We start from the raw sequence: 19,523 nt of genomic DNA, 5'->3' as shown, positions 1-19,523 counted from the left end.
GAACAATGGGAAAAGTACAGGGCTAAGATATCTTCATTGCCGCAAGAATCAAACCACAAAACAAAGCCAGTAGAAAACAACAAAAAGGTCAAACTTGCCGTAAAGAAAACGAAAACCGAGCTTACTTGAGCCTAAAATGCTCCAATGGTTTATCATTTGCAACAGTGGATAAATAAAAGATTCCTTTATTGATAAAAATCAACAATGCTTTACAATATCTACTGAGGTCATTCAATTTAATTTGAAGAATAAGAATTAATGATGGTATAGCAAAGGAGAAAAACCTGATGCAAAACTTAAAAAAAACCTTTGAGCAGATCCTTGCAATTTGACAAGCTAATCAACGCAACATGCTGCTTTTACCACACTTCAGCCAGGAATAACTCAAATGTTTAAGTTTTTGAGCATAAGACAAGAGCAACATCTTCATGAGCAACATCTTCATGCAAATCATGTAAACAAAAATAAACTGAAAAAAGGAGTTCAATATATTGATCTTCCCATAGTAAAATAACATAACTTATACACCCTTTTGCGCCACTAACTGCAAGGAAGGATCCAATTTACCTTTAGCGACCAAATCGACAAACAACTCACAAGTTGAAACGTCTCCAAAGAAACCCTTTGCCACCATTTCATCCTTAAACTGCAATGCTCTTGATATCTCATCGTTATGAACAAGACCCCGGATCATTAGATTGTAAGTGCAATTGTCAGGAGGGCAACCTTTCTCTTCCATTTCCTTATGCAAATTAAGAGCTTCAGCAACGAGACCTCCTCTAAGAAGTCCATCGATCATTATGTTGTAAGTCGTCGCATTATATTGTAAGCCTTTAGATGGTAATTTGAAAAAGAGATCCGTTGCAGATGCAAGATTTCTAGCTCTGAGCATGCCTCCAATAAGAGTAGTGTAAATCACGATATTGAGAGATAATTTCATCTCTTCCATATCTTTAACCAAAATTATTGCTTCCTCAAGCTCTCCATTTTTACACAAGCCATTGACTAAAATAGCATATGTTTGGATATTTGGTGGCTGCCCAACAGCGCGCATCTCGTGAAGCAGATTGCGAGCAGGCCGAGTTCTCCCAAATTTACACAGGCCATCGATAAGAGAGTTATAAGTAACAACATCCGCAACTAACCCCTTAGATGTCATTTCTTCAAACAGCCTCAGAGCCTCATCTATCATCCTCTTCTTACAATATCCGTTTATCAAAATGCTATAACTATATACGTCACTTTCACAACCATTTTCAATCATCACATCAAGCACTTTTCTTGCGTCATCAATTTCACCTCGCAAACAATAGCCGTCCATGAGTGAATTATACGTCACAACATTTGGCTTAATGCCTCTTTCAATCATACTTTCTATCACACCTTGCGCCTCGGAAACCCTCCCTTTTTTGCAAAAAGCATCAACCAAGATGCTATAAGTTCGTAGGTTAGGAGAGAGATTACGGTCGACTATTCCATTAAATAACCTCATAGCTTCTTCCAATTTCCCTATCACGCACACCCCATGAATCAAGGTGTTGTACGTAACAACGTTTGGAACAACGCCTTTTTTAATCATTATGGAAAAGACGTCCAAAGCACGAGCAAGTAGCCTTTCCTTGCAAAGGCCGTCAATTACAGTGTTGTAAGAAACAACGTTAGGCTTGCAATTCTCTTCTCTTTCCATCTTTTTAAGCAAGAGAATAGCTGCAACACTGTTTCCCATCTTACAATTCCCATCGAGCAATATGGAAAAAGTAATCACATTGGGCTTACAGCCACCCTTCTTCAGTTTGTTAAAGCACTCTTCTGCTTCAGCAACCTTACCCTCGAGGAAAAACCCCTTGATCAGAGTACTCATGGTTACCGTGTTTGGTTTATAACCGGATTTAATTAAATTTCCAAGAACACACAAACTGGAGGGCATTTGGTTCAAATGACAGAAGCAATTCATCACAAAATTCAAAGTGTAATGATCAGGCTTGATTCCTTGCATACCCATTTGCTTAAACATAGAAATAACAAGAGAATAATGTTTGGTTCTGACGAGTTTACCCAACAATTGATTGAAGGTCACAACAGAAGGAAGAGGACGTGTTCGGAGCATCCTCTGAAAGGAATCCAAAGCAGCTTCAACATTCAAATCCTCGAAATGGGTATTGTTTATTTTGGTTCTGTGGCCGTCTTTTGGAGAGGATTTGGAATGAATGTGAGCTACAAAATTATTCTTAAACAGAGCAAAAGAAGAAGCAGAACAAGTAAAAGACGTACGTCCAAATCGAAGGCCATTTAAAAAAGCAAAGAAGTTGGGTTTAGATCGACTTGCCTGAATCTTCAACATCCTTTCGACAAATTTCAGAGACGAATAGTAAATGGTTCCGAAGATAGATTTTGATATTCTCAGATCTGGGGGCAAGGAGGAAGCAAATAAGGTTTAGATCTGAGAAAAGGGGTTTTGGTGGTCAGTCCAAGCATGAGATGTAAGAGAGTGAGAAACGGCAAAGTTCATCGTATAAACGACAACACATTTTTTTCTGTTAAATAGATTTTTGACGTAAGATCACGGATTCATACATATGTTTTTTTTTTTTTTTTTTTTTTTTTTAAGGGGTCTCTTTCAGTTTTATAGAAGAGTTTGAATATAGCGAAACTTTTAAATATTGTGAGAGTAGTAGAATTTTGATATTAATAAAATCATGATTATAATAATTAGTATATAACATAAATCACAATTTAAGTTTTTTTATATAGTTATTTGTCTAATAAAAATTTAAATTCAACTTTTTTATTACAATATTTTTTCTCATATAAAAAAATTTGATTTGAGATTTAAATTGTGAAAAGAACACTCCAAATAAGAAATTTTTCTCACTACGTGCACCAAGGTATGTGGGAAACTTGCACCAAGGTATGTGGGATCATTCCCGATCGTGCAACGAATCGGAGTGGTGGCTTATCGGTTGGCTTTACCGCCTAAACTATCTCACGTGCATGACGTGTTTCATGTCTCCATGCTTCAGATATGTCAACCTGAGCCGGAAGCATTAGTGCAGTGGTTTGACGTTCCAATACAGTATGACGCGTCATACGAGGAGGCACCCGTTCAGATTCTTGATCAGAAAATAAAGCCTGTTTGTTTTTGTTTTCATTTTCATTTTTCACATTTTTCGAAGCTAAAAAATGAAAATTGGATCTAAAAACATGTTTGGCACAAAACTTTTCAAAAAATAAAAACAAAAACGTTTTTGTCTTTTTGTGAAAAACTGAAAATGAAAAAAAACCGTTTTCTCGTTTTCGTTTTCTTCTTCTAAAAACGGTTTTCATTTTTTTTTTCTTCTCTCTCTTCTCCACTGCCCATCACCCCCGACAGCAGCCCCCTCCCCCACTCCGACATCAACACCGACTGAAGGAGATGAAAGACGCCGGAGATGAAGGACGCAGAGAGAGACGTCGCCGGAGATTCCCTCGCTCGGTGGCTATCGTCAGTCATCGGACGCCGCCGCCGTCACAATATATTAACGAGAAAATTCCATTGATAACCATTGGACGTGTTTGTTTTCGTTTTTGAAAACTTTTTCACGTTTTCTGAGGAGCAAAAAATGAAAACGCTTCACAGATTGTGTTTGGTGACCCATTTTCTCAAAATCAAAACTGAAAACACAGTTTTCATTTTCTCCTCTGCAGTTTTCATGTAAAAATTCATGTTTATTTAATTAATTAATTTAATATATTATTATTTAGTATATTTAATAATATTATTTATTTAATATATTATTATTTAATATATTTAATAATATTATTTATTTAATATATTATTACATGTTTTCAAAAATTAAACCACCAAACGCAGTTTCAGTTTTTTTTTTAAAACTGAAATCAATCTCTGAATAAAACTACCAAACACATTTCAAAAATAATTCCAAAATGAAAATGAAAACGTTTTCATTTCTATTTTCATACAGAAAACAAAATAATTTTAGAACCAATTCCAAACGCACCCAAAGAGTCTGCGTCATCGTGAGATCCCGTTAGTGAAAGTATTGTGGCAGCACCATGGAGTTGAAATGTGCATCAATCCACAGTGATATACAATTTTGGATTTCTTCTGCAATTTGAGAGGTTCTACTTGGTGTGCTGATTTGCTGTTTAGTCTAAGACCCAGGACCTTTAGAACCACAAGACAAGACCATTTGTCCATGCCATTTACAACTTCAATATTAACCATTATATTAACTGCAACTTCTATGCCTATATTTATTTATCTAACAGGTTCACATACGTACCATGCAAAAAAATCCATAACTAATAAGAATTTCGCAATTCGATCAAATCACCAGTTGAGTGTAAAACACTTCTTCAAAACCATGAACAATGGGAAAAGTACAGGGCTAAGATATCTTCATCGCCGCAAGAATCAAACCACAAAACAAAGCCAGTAGAAAACAACAAAAAGATCAAACTTGCCGTAAAGAAAACGAAAACCCGAGCTTACTTGAGCCTAAAATGCTCCAATGGTTTATCATTTGAAACAGTGGATAGAATGAGAGATCACCCACTGAAAACAAGTCTTTAATAACAAAGTTGACCATGAATAACAAGTAGAATGCTACAAGAATACTTTCTAAGGAAACATAATGAGAAGTCGCCACAAGTAATAGAAAAAATATTTTCAAATAACATTGGAGTCTCTATCTTCAAATACCTTAATAGTGAAATTGGCATGCATGGAAAGAACAATGCAGTACTTTACAACATCTACTGGGGTCATTCGTTTTAATTCAAAGAACTAATTTTTATTTGCCTATTTATTTATTGATAGATAACAGATTCCTTTATTGATAAAAATTAACAATGCTTTACAATATCTACTGAGGTCATTCTATTTAATTTGAAGAATAAGAATTAATGATGGTATAGCAAAGGAGAAAAACCTGATGCAAAACTTAAAAAAACCTTTGAGCAAATCTTTACAATTTGGCAAGTTAATCAACGCAACATGCTGCTTTTACCACACTTCAGCTAGGAACAACTCCAATGTTAGTTTTTGAGCATAAGACAAGAACAACATCTTCATGCAAATCATGTAAACAAAAATAAATTGAAAAAAGGAGTTCAATATATTGATCTTCCCATAGTAAAATAACATAACTTATACACTCTTTTGTGCCACTAACTGCAAGGAAGGATCTAATTTACCTTTAGCGACCAAATCGACAAACAACTCATAAGTTGAAGCGTCTCCAGAGAAACCCTTTGCCACCATTTCATCCTTAAACTGCAATGCTCTTGATATCTCATCATTGCGAACAAGGCCCCGGATCATTAAATTGTAAGTGCAATTGTCAGGAGGGCATCCTTTCTCTTCCATTTCCTTGTGCAAACTAAGACCTTCAGCTACGAGACCTCCTCTAAGAAGTCCATCGATCATTATGGTGTAAGTCCTCACATCATATTGTAAGCCTTTAGATGGTAATTTGAAAAAGAGATCCGTTGCAGATGCAAGATTTCCAGCTTTGAGCATGCCTCCATATCTTGAACCAAAATTATTGCCTCTTCAAGCTCTCCATTTTTACACAAGCCATTGAGTAAAATAGCATATGTTTGGATATCTAGTGGCTGCCCAACAGCGTGCATCTCGTGAAGCAGATCGCGAGCATGGCAAGTTCTCCCTAATTTACACAGACCATCAATAAGAGAGCTATAAGTAACAACATTCGCAACTAATCCCTTAGATGTCATTTCTTCAAACAACCTAAGAGCCTCATCTATCATCCTCCTCTTACAATATCCGCTTATCAAAATGCTATAACTATATGCATCACTTTCACAACCATTTTCAATCATCGCATCAAGCACTTTTCTTGCGTCATCAATTTTACCTCGCAAACAATAGCCGTCCATGAGTGAAGTATACGTCACAACATTTGGCTTGATGCCTCTTTCAATCATACTTTCTATCACGTCTTGCGCCTCCGCGACCCTTCCTTCTTTGCAAAAAGCATCGATCAAGATGTTATAAATTCGTACGTCAGGGTAGATATTACGGTCGACCATTCCATTAAATAACATCATAGCTTCTTCCAATTTCCCTATCACGCACACCCCATGAATCAAGGTGCTGTACGTAACAACATTTGGAACAACGCCTTTTTTAATCATTATGGAGAAGAGGTCCAAAGCATGAGCAAGTAGCCCTTCCTTGCAAAGGCCGTCAATAACTGTGCTGTAAGAAACAACGTTCGGCTTGCAGTTCTCTTCTCTTTCCATCTTTTTAAGCAAGAGAATAGCCGCAACACTGTTTCCCATCTTACAATTCCCATCGAGCAATATGGAATAAGTAATCACATCAGGTTTACAACCTCCCTTCTTCAGTTTGTTAAAGCACTCTTCTGCTTCAGCAACCTTACCCTCGAGGAAAAACCCCTTGATCAGAGTACTCATGGTCACAGTGTCGGGTTTATGACCGGATTTAATAAAATTCCCAAGAACACACAAACTGGAGGGCATTTGGTTCAAATGACAGAAGCAATTCATCAGAGTGCTTAGAGTGTAATCATCAGGCTTGATTCCTTGCATAACCATTTGCTTAAACATATAAATAACAAGAGAATAATGTTTGGTTCTGACGAGTTTACCCAACAATTGAGTGAAGGCCACAATAGAAGGAAGAGGACGTGTTCGGAGCATCCTCGGAAAGGAATCCAAAGCAGCTTCAACATTAAAATTCTCGAAATGGGTATTGTGTATTTTGGTTCTGTTGCCGCCTTTTGGAGAGGATTTGCAATGAATGTGAGCTATAAAATTATTCTTAAACAGAGCAAAATAAGAAGCAGAACAAGTAAAAGACGTACGTTCAAATCCAACGCCATTCAAAAAAGCAAAGAAGTTGGGTTTAGATCGACTTGCCTGAATCTTCAACATCTTTTCGACAAATTTCAGAGACGAATAGTAAATGGTTCTGAAGATAGATTTTGATATTCTCAGATCTGGGGGCAAGGAAGAAGCAAATAAGGTTTAGATCTGAGAAAAGGGGTTTTGGTGGCCAGTCCAAGCATGCGATGAAGGAGAGTGAGAAACGGCAAAGTTCATGGTATAACCGACAACACCTTTTTTTCTTTTAAATAGATTTTTTGGGGTAAGATTTCGGATTCAATTATATCGTTGTTGGTTAAAAAAAAAAAAAAAGGCTCTTACACATATAGCAGTTTTATAGCAAGTTTGAATATAGCCAAACTTTTAAATATTATGAGAGTAGTAGAATTTTCATATTAATAAAATCGTGATTATATTATTTAGTATACAGGATAAATTACAATTTAATTTTTTTTATTACAGTTATTTGTCTCATAAAAATTTAAATTTAAATTTTTTTATTATAGTATTTTCTCTCACATAATAAAAAAGTTTAAATTGAGATTTAAATTGTGAAAAGAACACATTCTAAATAAGGAAAAAATTTTGGGTTGTCTCCTCGACTTCTCTCGTGATCTCTCCTCCATACCATTTTTCTTTTCTTTCCTTGTGCATCCTCCATTTCTCTCTCTCCAAACTCTCTCTCTCCTACCTTCTTTGACGTCATCGCAACCTCATCATCTCTCTAAGATTCTTCACTACAAGACCAGGTCCAAAATTTTCATGTAAATTGCCGAGCCCGAACCTGGCAGTCTTTAATTTTCACCTCTAATCTCAAACAATTTTAGGGTATTTTTTGTCAGAATTAAAAGAGTACGGACCAAATTATCACTAATTAAAGAACTTAAGAAATTACTCGTCTAAAAATGAAGTAGATAACATATTTTAAAAATATTTTGAAGTAATCTTCAATTTGCTTTCAATTATTTAATATAAAAAAGCTATTTATTTCTTTCTAAAGGAAAATAGTCATTCCAATCGATAAGGCGTTATTTAGAGTATGTATTCAAATCCAAATCATGATTGTAGAATTTTTCTCTCATAAAAAAATTTGAATAAAAAGAAATTCATGTCAATAGTTCCCTTTTTTTAATGTTTTTCATATGGAGATTTGGCAAGAAAGTCAATGATTTGTTTTTTTTTTCATTTATGGTTTTTATTTTTCTTAAGTTGGTGTGCTTAATTCTTTGTTATTAGCCTTCACTTCAAGTTTATGAGAAGCTTCATTTCAAATGTGGGTTTCTCAGGAAGAATGTAAAATTTGAATTTGAATCTTTTTCATACTTGTCTTAGTTGATTCTACACAAATCAGTTGTCTGCGATAAATATAAGTTAAAACACTTGTAGTTAGCATCCACCACCGGTGGTGGTGACATGATGGGATGACCTATTAAGGCTCTCTCTCATTAATCAGGGATTATTCCCTTCGTTTATAATGAGGCTGCAATTATGCCTCTTAGTCGAGCCTTTCGAATATAGATGGGTGCTGTAACTTGAGGGGTCCATGATTGTTAGTTTACAAAATATGAATCAGGTTTCCTTCATTATCCCACTTATTTGTCTTAATAGATTCTTCTCTTAAGACGTTGAGTGAGTGTTTTTTTTTATATATTACTTAGAAACAAAAAAAAAAAAAAAAACTTTTTGCATCCATCATACTAAATCATATTTGTTTTAAACAAAAAAAAGTTATTTATCATGTAATTAATTTCAAAAGAGCATCGCAATATTTATATCCTTACTTCCACGCCACGTGTCATGATAATGGATCTATCAGTTAAGCTCGGGGTGGTGAATTTCTTATTTGTATTATCTATTAATATGAACAAACATGGCCAACAAACACAAGCTTTTATAGCATGTTTATTTCATATACTTAAACTCAAATTATTGATTCTGCTATAATATTTTTCTCTCACAAAAAGTTTAAATTTTAAACGTAAAAATCAAGAATCATGGTTTGAATATACATTCTAAAGTGCTCCTAGTTCTCACAAAACAATAATGCATGACATATCATCACATAACCAATTATGTAACTTCTTATGGGCTCTGCTCTTCCTGAGTGTTCAAAATAAAGCATAACTCGTTGTAATATTTTATTTATGTTTTGCTGAGTGAATGCTGGTTCCAGTATAATTATACTGTACGTCATAAATCTGTAAGCAATGCCTGATGGACGTAAGCAAGAGCACCCGGACCGGGCGAAACTAAAAATGGGAATGGGATGCTGCTTTGCAAAATTATTTCCACCAGTAGATGCTTTTGTTATTTATAACATCAGTACTGTGTTTATTTTGATACTGTATCAAGTTACTAATATTTTGTCATACTTCAAAAAAAAAAAAAAAAGAAAAAGAAAAGATAAGATCGCGCGTCATACGCTCTTAATCTATATAAATGATAAGATTGTATGCCATTCTAGTTTTATTTATTATCTAGAAAAATTTTAAAGAAAATTCTAAGTTGACAATATGTATTGCTAACTGCATAATACATCATGTAGCATTTCTGTTAGTTTTACTAACAAGATCCATAGTTCTTCACCAACTTAAAGACACTGAATGGTGTTAAACAAGCATTTTGTTATGTTTGTGGTGCATAAAAAGTGAGTTTGTTTTATTCGTTCGTAAGACTCAAAATCATAATTAATTGGATATGGAGATGCTGAATATTTATTATTAATCTACATAAATCACGATCACAAACATATTACTTGTGTATATATTACGATATTATTATATATTGGCGCTTGACAAAGCAAACTCTCCCTCGCTATTTCTCTTAATTCTCTCGTAACTTTCTCTCTCATCTTCCTCTTTTATCACTTGTCAGGATCGAGTTTTAAAAAAATACTGAGAGAATGTTTAGTTCATAGATTCAGAATCATGATTCAGAACTATTCTCATTTTATGTATATTTTTTTTGAGAGAAAAATACTATAAAAAAACATGAATTATGATTCAGAATCAGTGACGAATATAGGATACAAACGTCCCCTGAATTTGATAGGGTTATATTCGTAAGATGCTTTAAAATTAACGTGAAACTACAGTTTTTTAAAAAATGAGTGGTCGAGACAAATTTTATATTGTTTGTAAAATTACCTTTTTGACCCTTTAATTTTTAATAAATTATATTTTGAAACCTTAATTTTCAGTCAACTATACATTTTACCGTAGCTTTTTAAGAATGACCTTTTTTATCCATCAATTTTTTTTGAAATTATTTTTGACCCTAATTTTCAGAAAATTTACATTTTAATCCCTTAATTTTCAAAAATTTACATTTTAACTTCTTAATTTTAGAACTCATATTTTGATCCTAAGATGAATTGAAATTATTATTTTTTGATTTTTTTTCTTTTTTGCTAATGCGAAAGGTATAATTACGTAATTGCATCTTCTTGATCTTGATTCTTTTTACATAAAAGAAAAAGACTAAAGAGGATCTGTTGGATATCTGGAAGAATCAGATGAAATCTAGTGAATGGTCTACTTTAAACAAACAGTTCCTTATTACATCTTACCATTTCTCTTCTCCGGTCTAAACCCTCACGCGCCCATTCTCTCTCTCTCTCTCTCTCTCTCTCTCTCCAACAACCAAAACCTCTCCCGTTCTCTCTCCTCCCCTGTGACTCCAACGAGTTTCGAAGCGTACGCATCATAATCTCATTTATTTCTTCTTTTTTTAAATTATTATTACTCGAGTTGTTTGTTTGGTTTCCGATTCGTTTTCCTAGTCATCTTCGCGCTTTTGATTCGCATTTCTAGTTTTCGCTTAAATTCGCACAATTGCGCGCTCAAAATCATGAATCCTAATAGGAGATATATATGTATATATATATATATATATGTGTGTATATCGATGATGAAATACAATACGCTTGTTGTTGTTGTTGGTGTCTTTTTTTTTTTTTTTTTTTTTTTTTTTTTGCATTTATCCACTTAATGCTAATGGGCACCAAATTTTGAATCCCAAATTGACTTGTTATGATATATAATCGGTAAATGGTATTATGCATATATTGCTCGAGTAGTTTGATTATTCTGAAGACTTCCCATTTTCTTTTATTCTTTTGAATTGGAAAGATGTAATTGGCTTATTTTATGCGATATATTTGCTTTTCGTTTTTTTTTTTTTTTTCCTTTTTTCTAATTTCTAGTTTGATCGTCATGTTGCACTGGTTTCGGTATCAGTATAAGGGTTTTCTTAAATAAAAAATATGCATATATTGTTTAACCAATTAGATATTGACAAGTGTATTGCTACATTACTTGGTGTCCAAGCTTCGTAAACAAGTTGGTACTGCTAGCATTTTTTTTTAATAAATAATTTGAAGGAGTTGATTCTGGTTGAAATTGTTGAAGAACGCTAAAGTGTATGATTTTAGGAAATATTGTTGAATGAAGAACACGTTTATATGTATCACGGATTGATCACATGTTCAAGATATCTCATAATCTCATTTTTCATATTTATGAGTTTTGCCTTCAATAACGCACAGACTGGCTAAGTCGAGCGGTCGGATGAGATTTGTAGCCATTTTGCTCGCTGTAGTAGATAATGGCTTCGCGAGCAATCTTGAGAAGAAAGAGATACATCTTAAATTCACTAAATCAGCCTTCTTGCTTGATTTGGGGTTCCTCTATTTTTGAGCGCGAGCAACCGTCGCAATCTAGTGAATTAAAAACGGCGAGCTTGTTTTCAAGCCATCTACATTCAACTACTGGTGATAGAAGCGATAAAGATGCGACTTCAGCTCTCTGGAATGATCCTCTGGATTTTAGAGTGGCAGAAATTTTCAGGCGTTACTCCTTCACCATATCAACTTTGGGCAATCGAGTTGGAAGGCAAGACTTTGTTTCTTCTCCGAGAGTTGTGTGGACTTCGCAATCTATACGCTATACTTCCATGGCAACAGCTGGTCAACCCAAATTTGGGAGCGGTGATCGTAGAAATGAACAGCAGGTTTCAGGACAGAAAACGGAACCTTCACCCGAGGAATGTGATCAAGCAGTTGAAGGTTTGAGCACTGTAAAAGCGAAAGCAAAGGCCAAGCAGATACAGGAATCTCCAAAGAGTGATAAATCTGTAACGATGAGAATGTGGGCCATGCTTTTGGGGATTGGTCCTGCTCTAAAAGCTGTCGCTTCCATGAGCAGGTTTGGAAATTTATTCCTCATTGTGTTGTGCTTGATCTCATATAATGCGTTTAGTAACTGTATTATATTTCAGGGAGGACTGGGCGAAGAAGCTTCATCATTGGATGGACGAATTTAAATCAACAATGCAGCATTATTGGTTGGGTACAAAACTCCTTTGGGCTGATGTAAGGATTAGCTCAAGATTGCTGTTGAAGCTTGCTAGTGGCAAGAGTCTTTCTAGAAGGGAATTGAAACAGCTCATCCGAACTGCAGCCGATATTTTCAAACTAGTCCCACTTGCTATTATTGTTGGAGTTCCATTCTTGGAATTCTTGGTGCCAGTAATCATTACATTTTTCCCCAACATTTTGCCATCCCAGTTCAAGTACAAGGTGCTAGAGCAGGTACTGGTTCTTGACAACCATTAGAATCTTTCCATTTGTATAGTTCGTTTGGTTGTTTTATACTCTAATTTCTTTGCAGATGGTTTTATTGGCTAATTTTTAACATTGAAGTCAGTAGTTTTAAGTGGATCTAGACCAAGATCTTTGAGACTATTTGACAAATCGCAACTCACAGGGAACATAGACATAGATGCCTGGTTTTTGGTGGTTTCATAGGACTTTATCATCAATACTACAGCTTCTTGTCCTTTTTTTTTTTTCGAAAAAAAAAGATACTTGCTTTACTGAAACTGAAATCAGTAGAAAGGAAAGAGAACAAAAAGTCCTGAAGAAGGCAAAATAAAAAAAGGAAAAAAATAACTGAAAATAACAAAAAGCACTTCAAACAACTAATTACCCCCATGATATCTTTTCAACTCAAAGCAATCAAAGAGAATGGAAATTCTTTGAAAAGACTCTGTCGGTTGAGGCCCTCAATGAAGCTGAGTATTTCACTTTTTCGGGAAAAAAAAAATCCAGAGTCTCCATATATCTTCAACAATATTACAGCTAAAGAATTAGAGCTGAACTCTGCTCCCATTGCGCAAGTTTCAAAAAACAATCGCATTAATCACATGTTTGGTTCTTGGACTTGTGTTGCCATAGTATTTGAATGCAGGCTAGCGTGACTTGTACAACCCATATTTTTATGTTTTTACACATGTATACCTTTTTCTTTCATGCTCAATTTGTCTCTCCCCACACACCAGGCTATTATTCATCTACAAAGATGATTCTATATCCTTCAAAATGCTTAAACTGTAGGAGGAGTTGAAAAGAAAGCTAAATGCAAGACTACAGTATGCAAGGTTCCTTCAGGATACAGTAAAAGAAATGGCAAAGGAAATCCAAACCTCACGAAGTGGAGAAGTTAGAAATACAGCAGAAGATCTAGATGAATTTATGAACAAGGTGGGTTTTAATCTTTTTTCCCCATTTCATAAAGGAAAGCTAGCACCTACCTTTTCATTTCATTTTTGACCTTTCTACTGTTTGGCTTTATTCTGCCGTTCAACAGGTTAGAAAAGGCGAGCGCGTTTCTAATGATGAGATTTTAGGCTTTGCCAAGTTTTTCAATGATGAACTTACTTTAGATAACATTAGCAGGTTGTATTTTCTATTACTAAATTGACAATATTTGGGAACTTATTATTGACAAGACTCTATCGTCTAAGTTATGTTATATTGTTGCTTGACAAACTTGCTTTTTTGGTTGCTGCATGCAGGCCACGGTTAATGAATATGTGCAAATATATGGGTATTACCCCATTGTCATATGTAACAGATTCATATTTGCGTTATGTGCTTCGTAGAAGACTGCAAAAGTACGAATTTTTTCTTTTCATATTTATAGTTTCCTCTTTTATTCATATAATAAGATTCTCATTTGATTGTACTACAAAAGAGTTAAGATTCATTTTCCACCACTAGATGGAAGTGTTATCTAAAATTGGTCCGCGATTGATATTATTCTCTACTGGTTACTCTTTGCTTCTTGGTGCATCATGTGTCTAAAAATAGCTTTTCTTTTTGACTTTCATTTGATTACATGTTTCATATACTTGACCATCACCAACCCACTTACGTTAACAATGAAAATATAATCCATTAAGTAACCAAGTTAAAGTATTATGGAACTTTGTGCATAGCAGTAAGCCTTTCATGTAGATAGGAAGTTTATTCTTTTTTTTTTTCCTTTTTCTTTTGTTTATTTAGTCATTTTGCGCATTCAAGTGATGCAAAAAAGAAGTGAATAACAATAGATCTTTATAATTCTCTACAAATTTCTTGAATTTATTTTTTTCGGCAATTTTTTGTTTTGTTTTTGTTATTACTATTATTTGGCAGGATCAAGGATGATGATAAGCTGATTCAAGCTGAGGGACTGGAGTCCCTCTCAGAAGAAGAGCTTATTGCAGCCTGTCGAGAACGGGGTATACTTGGATCACGCTCAGTGGAGGAAATGCGGGAAGAGGTTGGTGTTTAATCTACATTTCTTCATCTTGTTCCTTGACTGAAGATAGATCGAGATATGTCCTTTTCAATTGAAAGATTCCCTGTGATATTTTCTTACTCATGGATGGAACAAGTTTCTTGGTAATTTCACAATGTCTTTAGTACGGATAGTTTTTACTCATTAGTTACTATCAGGGATATCAACAAGCCATTCAAGCTTGATTGGCTGCAACCTCTTCTAGAAGATGTGCAGTAATGTAAGCTTAGGTCTGAACGAAATACTCTTAAGAGGACAAAAACCTTGATATTGTTTTATGTCCTGTTATGAGATTTGTTATGAGATTTCATCAATAGGATGAAAACTGAATACATGCATTGTATACATGCATTGTAGGTTTAGTAACTCAAGTAATCAGAGTGATGGAATTTCTTTAGATGGTGTGGATATTGGGGCATCTAGGAAGTTTAGGTACCTTGGGTCTATAGTGCGGTACGAAGGAGATATAGAAGAGGATGCTCAACATAGGATTAAGGCAGGGTGGGTTAAGTGGAAGAATGCTATGAGAGTTTTATGTGATGGCAAGATGCCTATTAAGTTGAAAGGAAAGTTCTTTAGGACTGCAATCCGCCCAGCTATGTTATATGGTAGTGAGGGAGGGGTAGACCAAGAATTACGTGGACCGAAGTAGTTAGGAATGACATTCTAGATCTAGGCCCTCAGGAAAGTCTAATTTCGAACAGAGCTGCGTGGAAAAGTAAAATTCATATAGCCGACCCCACTCAAGATGGGATTAAGGCTTGTTGTTGTTGTTATGAGATTTCATCGATTTCTACTTGATTTGCAAACTCCCAAGTTTTGACATTGTACAACTATCTCATGTCGATCAATAATTACTGAATTTTGATCAGGTTTTTCTTTAGTGCACAATTTACAGTGCTATTTGCTGCCATATCTTGTCGAGTGAAGTAATTTTATTATTATTATTATTATTATTATTTTTTTTTTTTGCATAAGTGGTAAACAAAAGCTTCATCTTGTTCGTGCATGTAATATTCACTTTGTTTGCAGTTGCGTGATTGGTTGGATTTGTCTCTCAATCAATCTGTACCGTCATCCCTCTTGATACTTTCTAGGTATTTTGGGGCAATATCTGTTTCTCAGTGTTTCAAGACATAGAGCTCTGTGTAATTATCTGCTAACCTCTGCAGAGCTTTCTCGGTGCGTGGCAAGGTGACGCCGGAGGAAGCTGTTCAAGCTACACTTTCCTCTCTACCAGATGAGGTCGTGGATACTGTTGGGGTGACTGCTTTGCCATCTGAAGACCCTGTCGCAGAAAGAAGGAGAAAGTTGGAGGTCTTAGAAATGCAGGAAGAGCTGATCAAGGTTTGTGATTATGCTTCTTCTTCTTCTTCCCTTTTTATTTTATTTTATTTTTTTCTTTTAATGTCTGCATCTTTAGTGGGACTTTAAGAAATGAAACTTCATATTTCTATTTTGTTAAGCCGACTGGCTCTTGCCGGCAGGATGTTGATCCATTTTTTTATTTATATTTTATTTTTTTAGCCAATTTCTTAATTTTTACTTTAATTCAAGCTGTGCATTTTTTTTTTCCCTAGATGGATGAGTTATTACGAAATTTCAGTTAAAAAGTTTTTCTTGAGGCTAAATCTTTTGTATATGCAATTGAGGCAACACAACTTAATTTTGCATTCTATGGGAAGTGCAATTGGAATTTCTAAATGCGAAAGAGCTTCATTGGAATATGAGTTTGCTAATATTTGAGAAGTCTATGATCTAAAACTTTATTGTTGCGTGTATTGTGAAGGAGGAAGAGAAAGAGGAAGAAAAGCAGGCTAAGTTGAAGGAATCTATTAGTAAACAGCCGGATGTGGCTCTGGAAGAGATGACTATTCCAACAGCTAGAGAAGCACAGGAACGGGCAAGAGCAAAAACATTAGACAAGCAAGGACAGCTTTGTGAACTCAGTCGTGCATTGGCTGTTTTGGCCTCGGCATCTGTAAGGATATATAATTGATTATCTGTTTAAGTTGGTGAAGTGTTTTCTATTTTATATGTTAGATTATTTTCTAATCTTTTATTTTCACTGTCTACTACTTTCAGTCAGTCAGGCTGGAGCGTGAAGAGTTCTTGAAACTAGTTAGAAAGGAGGTATACTAATATATATATTTATATATATGTATATATTTAAACTTTTGAATTCCATCAATTCTAAGAATTTCAGAAACCAATTACTTGCCCTTGTATGACCAAACAAGAAAAGAAAGGAAAGTGGTTTCACGGTATGGTGTCCCAAATAAATTGAGTTGGTTGAAAAATCTTTGCTCTCTGGCAAATCTATCAAATGTTTGAGATTGTTATATCTTTTAGTTTATTCTCCTTTATTATATTAATCTGTTGTCACAATCATTCTCAGATAGAGCTTTATAATGATATGGTGGATAAGGAGGGAACTGAAGGTGAAGAAGAAGCTAAAAAGGCATACAAAGCTGCGAGGAAGGACAGTGACCACGCTGCCGGGATGGCTCTGAGTGACAAGGCTTCTTCAGCACTTGCAGACAGGGTAATTAAATTTGAGGGAATTTTGAGTTTGATAAGCTTCATATTCCTTCTTCTGATATTATTTATTATTTCTTTTTTTTTTTATACATGCAAATGTCAGGTTGATGCTATGCTGCAAAAGCTAGAAAAGGAAATTGATGATGTTGATGCAAAAATTGGGGATCGCTGGCGGTTGCTTGACAGGTTTGTTTGTTTCCCTTCCTCGGATATATGACCACTAAGATTTCTAATCTGCGAGGGCAGTTGAACTCTTAAAAGGTTCGGACAGTCCAACAATTTTTAGAGAAAGTTTTTTGGCATAATTCAGCCCAAGTGATCTTATAAATCAGCTTTGGGTCCATTTAGCTATTAATATAGTAAAAATGCTGAAACTTGTATATAGCACAAGTAATTTTCGCATTGAAAGTCCATTTGGCTATTAATTATCCTTTTATGCTGAAACTCTAGTCATGACATGGTGACAATAAAAGAACCGCTTACTTCTGTTATCCTTTTGCAATTTCGTTATTTTCTAAAGATGTGAATAACTGATGAGAATAAAACTACTATTGTCATTACCAGGGATTATGATGGGAAGGTGACTCCTGAGGAGGTTGCATCTGCCGCTATCTATCTTAAGGATACATTGGGGAAAGAGGGCATAGACGAACTTATCAACAACCTTTCGAAGGATAGAGGTCAGTATATATTCTTTCCTCGGATCACCATACCTGTCTTTCTATGAGAAACAAAAAGTATGTCAGCATGTTATACCATAATTTGGAAGTACATCAATCTATATTTGAGATGCCACCATTCTGTTAATGATTTGTTATAATGTCCTTCTGCTTCAACTTCTTTTGTCCCGTTCATTTCACCGATTCGAGTTTTGCTATAGTAAAAAGCTCTCAGAAACAGTCACATTTAACTTTTTTACTACAGTAAAAAGCTCTAACATAAAATCACATCTCAATTCGAATTAAAAACTCGAATCTGCGAATGAATTGCTTTGCGGAATGAAAATATCTCAATACTCGTAGTGACCTTTGCTTCTGCTTTTAATCTTAACATTGTTCAAGCGTTGTATTGACATCAAACTTGTTCAAACAGACGGAAAAATACTAGTGGAAGATATTGTCAGATTAGCCAGTTCAAAAGAAGATGCTGATTCTATGGACGCAAGATAATTGTTAAGAGATGATGCCTAAGCCAAAGAGAAGATGATAAGAGGAAGCGATTTGCATAATTTCGGTCAAGATGGTGGCTGTTCAGGGCATCTGTTATATTTTTATTAAGGTGCTTCTCTAGTGCCATTTGTTTTATCTCTACCCTTGGGGCATTTAAAAATATATATATATATATATATATATAGATTCTTTTGTAGTTAGTTATAGGAATGATTTCTTAGTTACCAACATAATAATTTAATCAATCTTGCATCAAAGCAAGAATCAATTTTATTTATTTAATAATGCTTTTCCTTTAGGCTTTGTGATCGCATGTATATGACATTTGTTGATTATTTTGTTTGGGAAAAAGGTATTTTGTCTATGGCTTGAAACACGCGTCTCTTTAATCTAATGAAATGATTGGTGCACTTGTCTCTCGAAATGTGCCAATTTTTCATCGTGATTCAAGATTTGATTTTTGGCATATTCTCAAAATTCTTCTTTGTGTTTTGTATATTGTTTAGGGATGTTCTTCTATTTCTTTACGAATTCCTCGCATCAAATCTATCTCGCGCCATTTTGGTAAAAAGAAAGTACAGAAAAAGAATTAAAGTTGAAGGGAATATTAAGAGGAGTTAATTAACGACATCTATAAATATAGTGAAGAAAATATAACTGTTGTTTGGGAAAGTAAAATGGATGACAGGATACAGAAAATTTATTCTTAAGAGTGTATGAGTATGAATTTTTATTTGGTAAATATTTTTTTATTAGTGTAATTATTTGACTAAAAAAATTATGAATTAAGGGATATTTGTCAAGATTATTAAAAAAAAAAAGAGAGAAATTAGTGAAATAGCATATTTTGTAGGATGTTTAGTAAATTTTTGCATATTTTTTTTTTTAAAAAAATAGTAGATCTCCAAGCTCCAGCACGATGGCGGTGGCTCTTTGAGCTTCGGCGAAGATGGCAGCGGTCGTGGTACCAGATCGGCAAAGAGAGAGAGAGAGGACGGCTGGGTTGGGTCTGAGGTAGAAGAAACAATAATGTAGAGAGAGAGAGAGAGAGAGAGAGAGAGAGAGCTGGGTTGAGTCTGAGGTAGAAGAAACAATAATGTAACCCTAAATAAAAAGGGTAGATTTGGAAAAGACAATGAAAATTAATAATATGCTATAATTTATTATCATTTAAAAAATATACTTTTTACTTTAAATATAGATATTAAATATGCTATGTGGTATATTTTCCAAAAAAAAAAAAAAAAAAAACCAATGATAAAGGTTTCGCTTCAAGGAGTACAGAGGACCCCGAAAAAAAAAAAAGTTAATTTTGCGT

At 34.6% G+C, this 19,523-nt stretch overlaps 2 protein-coding genes across 3 annotated transcripts; one reads left to right on the top strand and one right to left on the bottom strand.

The window, feature by feature from the left end:
- Positions 1-465: 465 nt before the first annotated feature.
- On the bottom strand, positions 466-7,076 carry LOC21411381 (putative pentatricopeptide repeat-containing protein At1g74580). Its single transcript, XM_024174465.1, has 4 exons — positions 5,447-7,076; positions 5,197-5,408; positions 2,327-2,406; positions 466-2,227 (listed from the first exon to the last, which is right to left on the bottom strand). Exons 1-4 carry the CDS (start codon positions 6,919-6,921, stop codon positions 521-523), a joined length of 3,474 nt encoding a protein of 1,157 aa, XP_024030233.1. The 5' UTR covers positions 6,922-7,076; the 3' UTR covers positions 466-520.
- A 3,383-nt stretch (positions 7,077-10,459) lies between these two features.
- Positions 10,460-19,224, top strand: LOC21395035 (mitochondrial proton/calcium exchanger protein). 2 transcript variants are annotated; one of them, XR_002903400.1, is made up of 16 exons: positions 10,460-10,568; positions 11,420-12,077; positions 12,151-12,463; positions 13,268-13,414; positions 13,521-13,609; positions 13,729-13,827; positions 14,351-14,477; positions 15,528-15,592; positions 15,668-15,842; positions 16,285-16,476; positions 16,581-16,628; positions 16,894-17,040; positions 17,140-17,222; positions 17,601-17,716; positions 18,129-18,314; positions 19,106-19,224. XR_002903400.1 is itself a non-coding variant. In XM_024174445.1 (15 exons), the coding sequence occupies exons 2-15, from the start codon at positions 11,479-11,481 to the stop codon at positions 18,203-18,205; spliced, it is 2,277 nt and encodes a 758-aa protein (XP_024030213.1). In that variant the 5' UTR covers positions 10,460-10,568; positions 11,420-11,478; the 3' UTR covers positions 18,206-18,354. The 2 variants fall into 2 exon arrangements, 1 of the variants encoding a protein (XP_024030213.1); XM_024174445.1 differs by lacking the exon at positions 19,106-19,224 and having other exon boundaries at positions 18,129-18,354.
- The last annotated feature ends 299 nt before the right edge of the window (positions 19,225-19,523 follow it).

Source organism: Morus notabilis, unplaced genomic scaffold (assembly GCF_000414095.1).
Source record: "Morus notabilis unplaced genomic scaffold, ASM41409v2 Scaffold2224, whole genome shotgun sequence".
NCBI classification, from domain to species: domain Eukaryota; kingdom Viridiplantae; phylum Streptophyta; class Magnoliopsida; order Rosales; family Moraceae; genus Morus; species Morus notabilis.
This window is presented reverse-complemented; position numbering and strand designations above follow the sequence as displayed.

Coding starts and splice junctions, on each gene's coding strand:
- LOC21411381 (XM_024174465.1), bottom strand. CDS start 6,921: ATGTTGAAGATTCAGGCAAGTCGATCTAAACCCAACTTCTTTGCTTTT. Junction 2,407..5,196: donor TGTCGATTTGGTCGCTAAAG/GTAAATTAGATC, acceptor CCTTGCCCCCAG/ATCTGAGAATATCAAAATCT. Junction 2,228..2,326: donor AAAGGATGTTGAAGATTCAG/GCAAGTCGATCT, acceptor GCTCTGTTTAAG/AATAATTTTGTAGCTCACAT.
- LOC21395035 (XM_024174445.1), top strand. CDS start 11,479: ATGGCTTCGCGAGCAATCTTGAGAAGAAAGAGATACATCTTAAATTCA. Junction 13,415..13,520: donor TAGATGAATTTATGAACAAG/GTGGGTTTTAAT, acceptor GCCGTTCAACAG/GTTAGAAAAGGCGAGCGCGT. Junction 15,843..16,284: donor TGCAGGAAGAGCTGATCAAG/GTTTGTGATTAT, acceptor TGTATTGTGAAG/GAGGAAGAGAAAGAGGAAGA.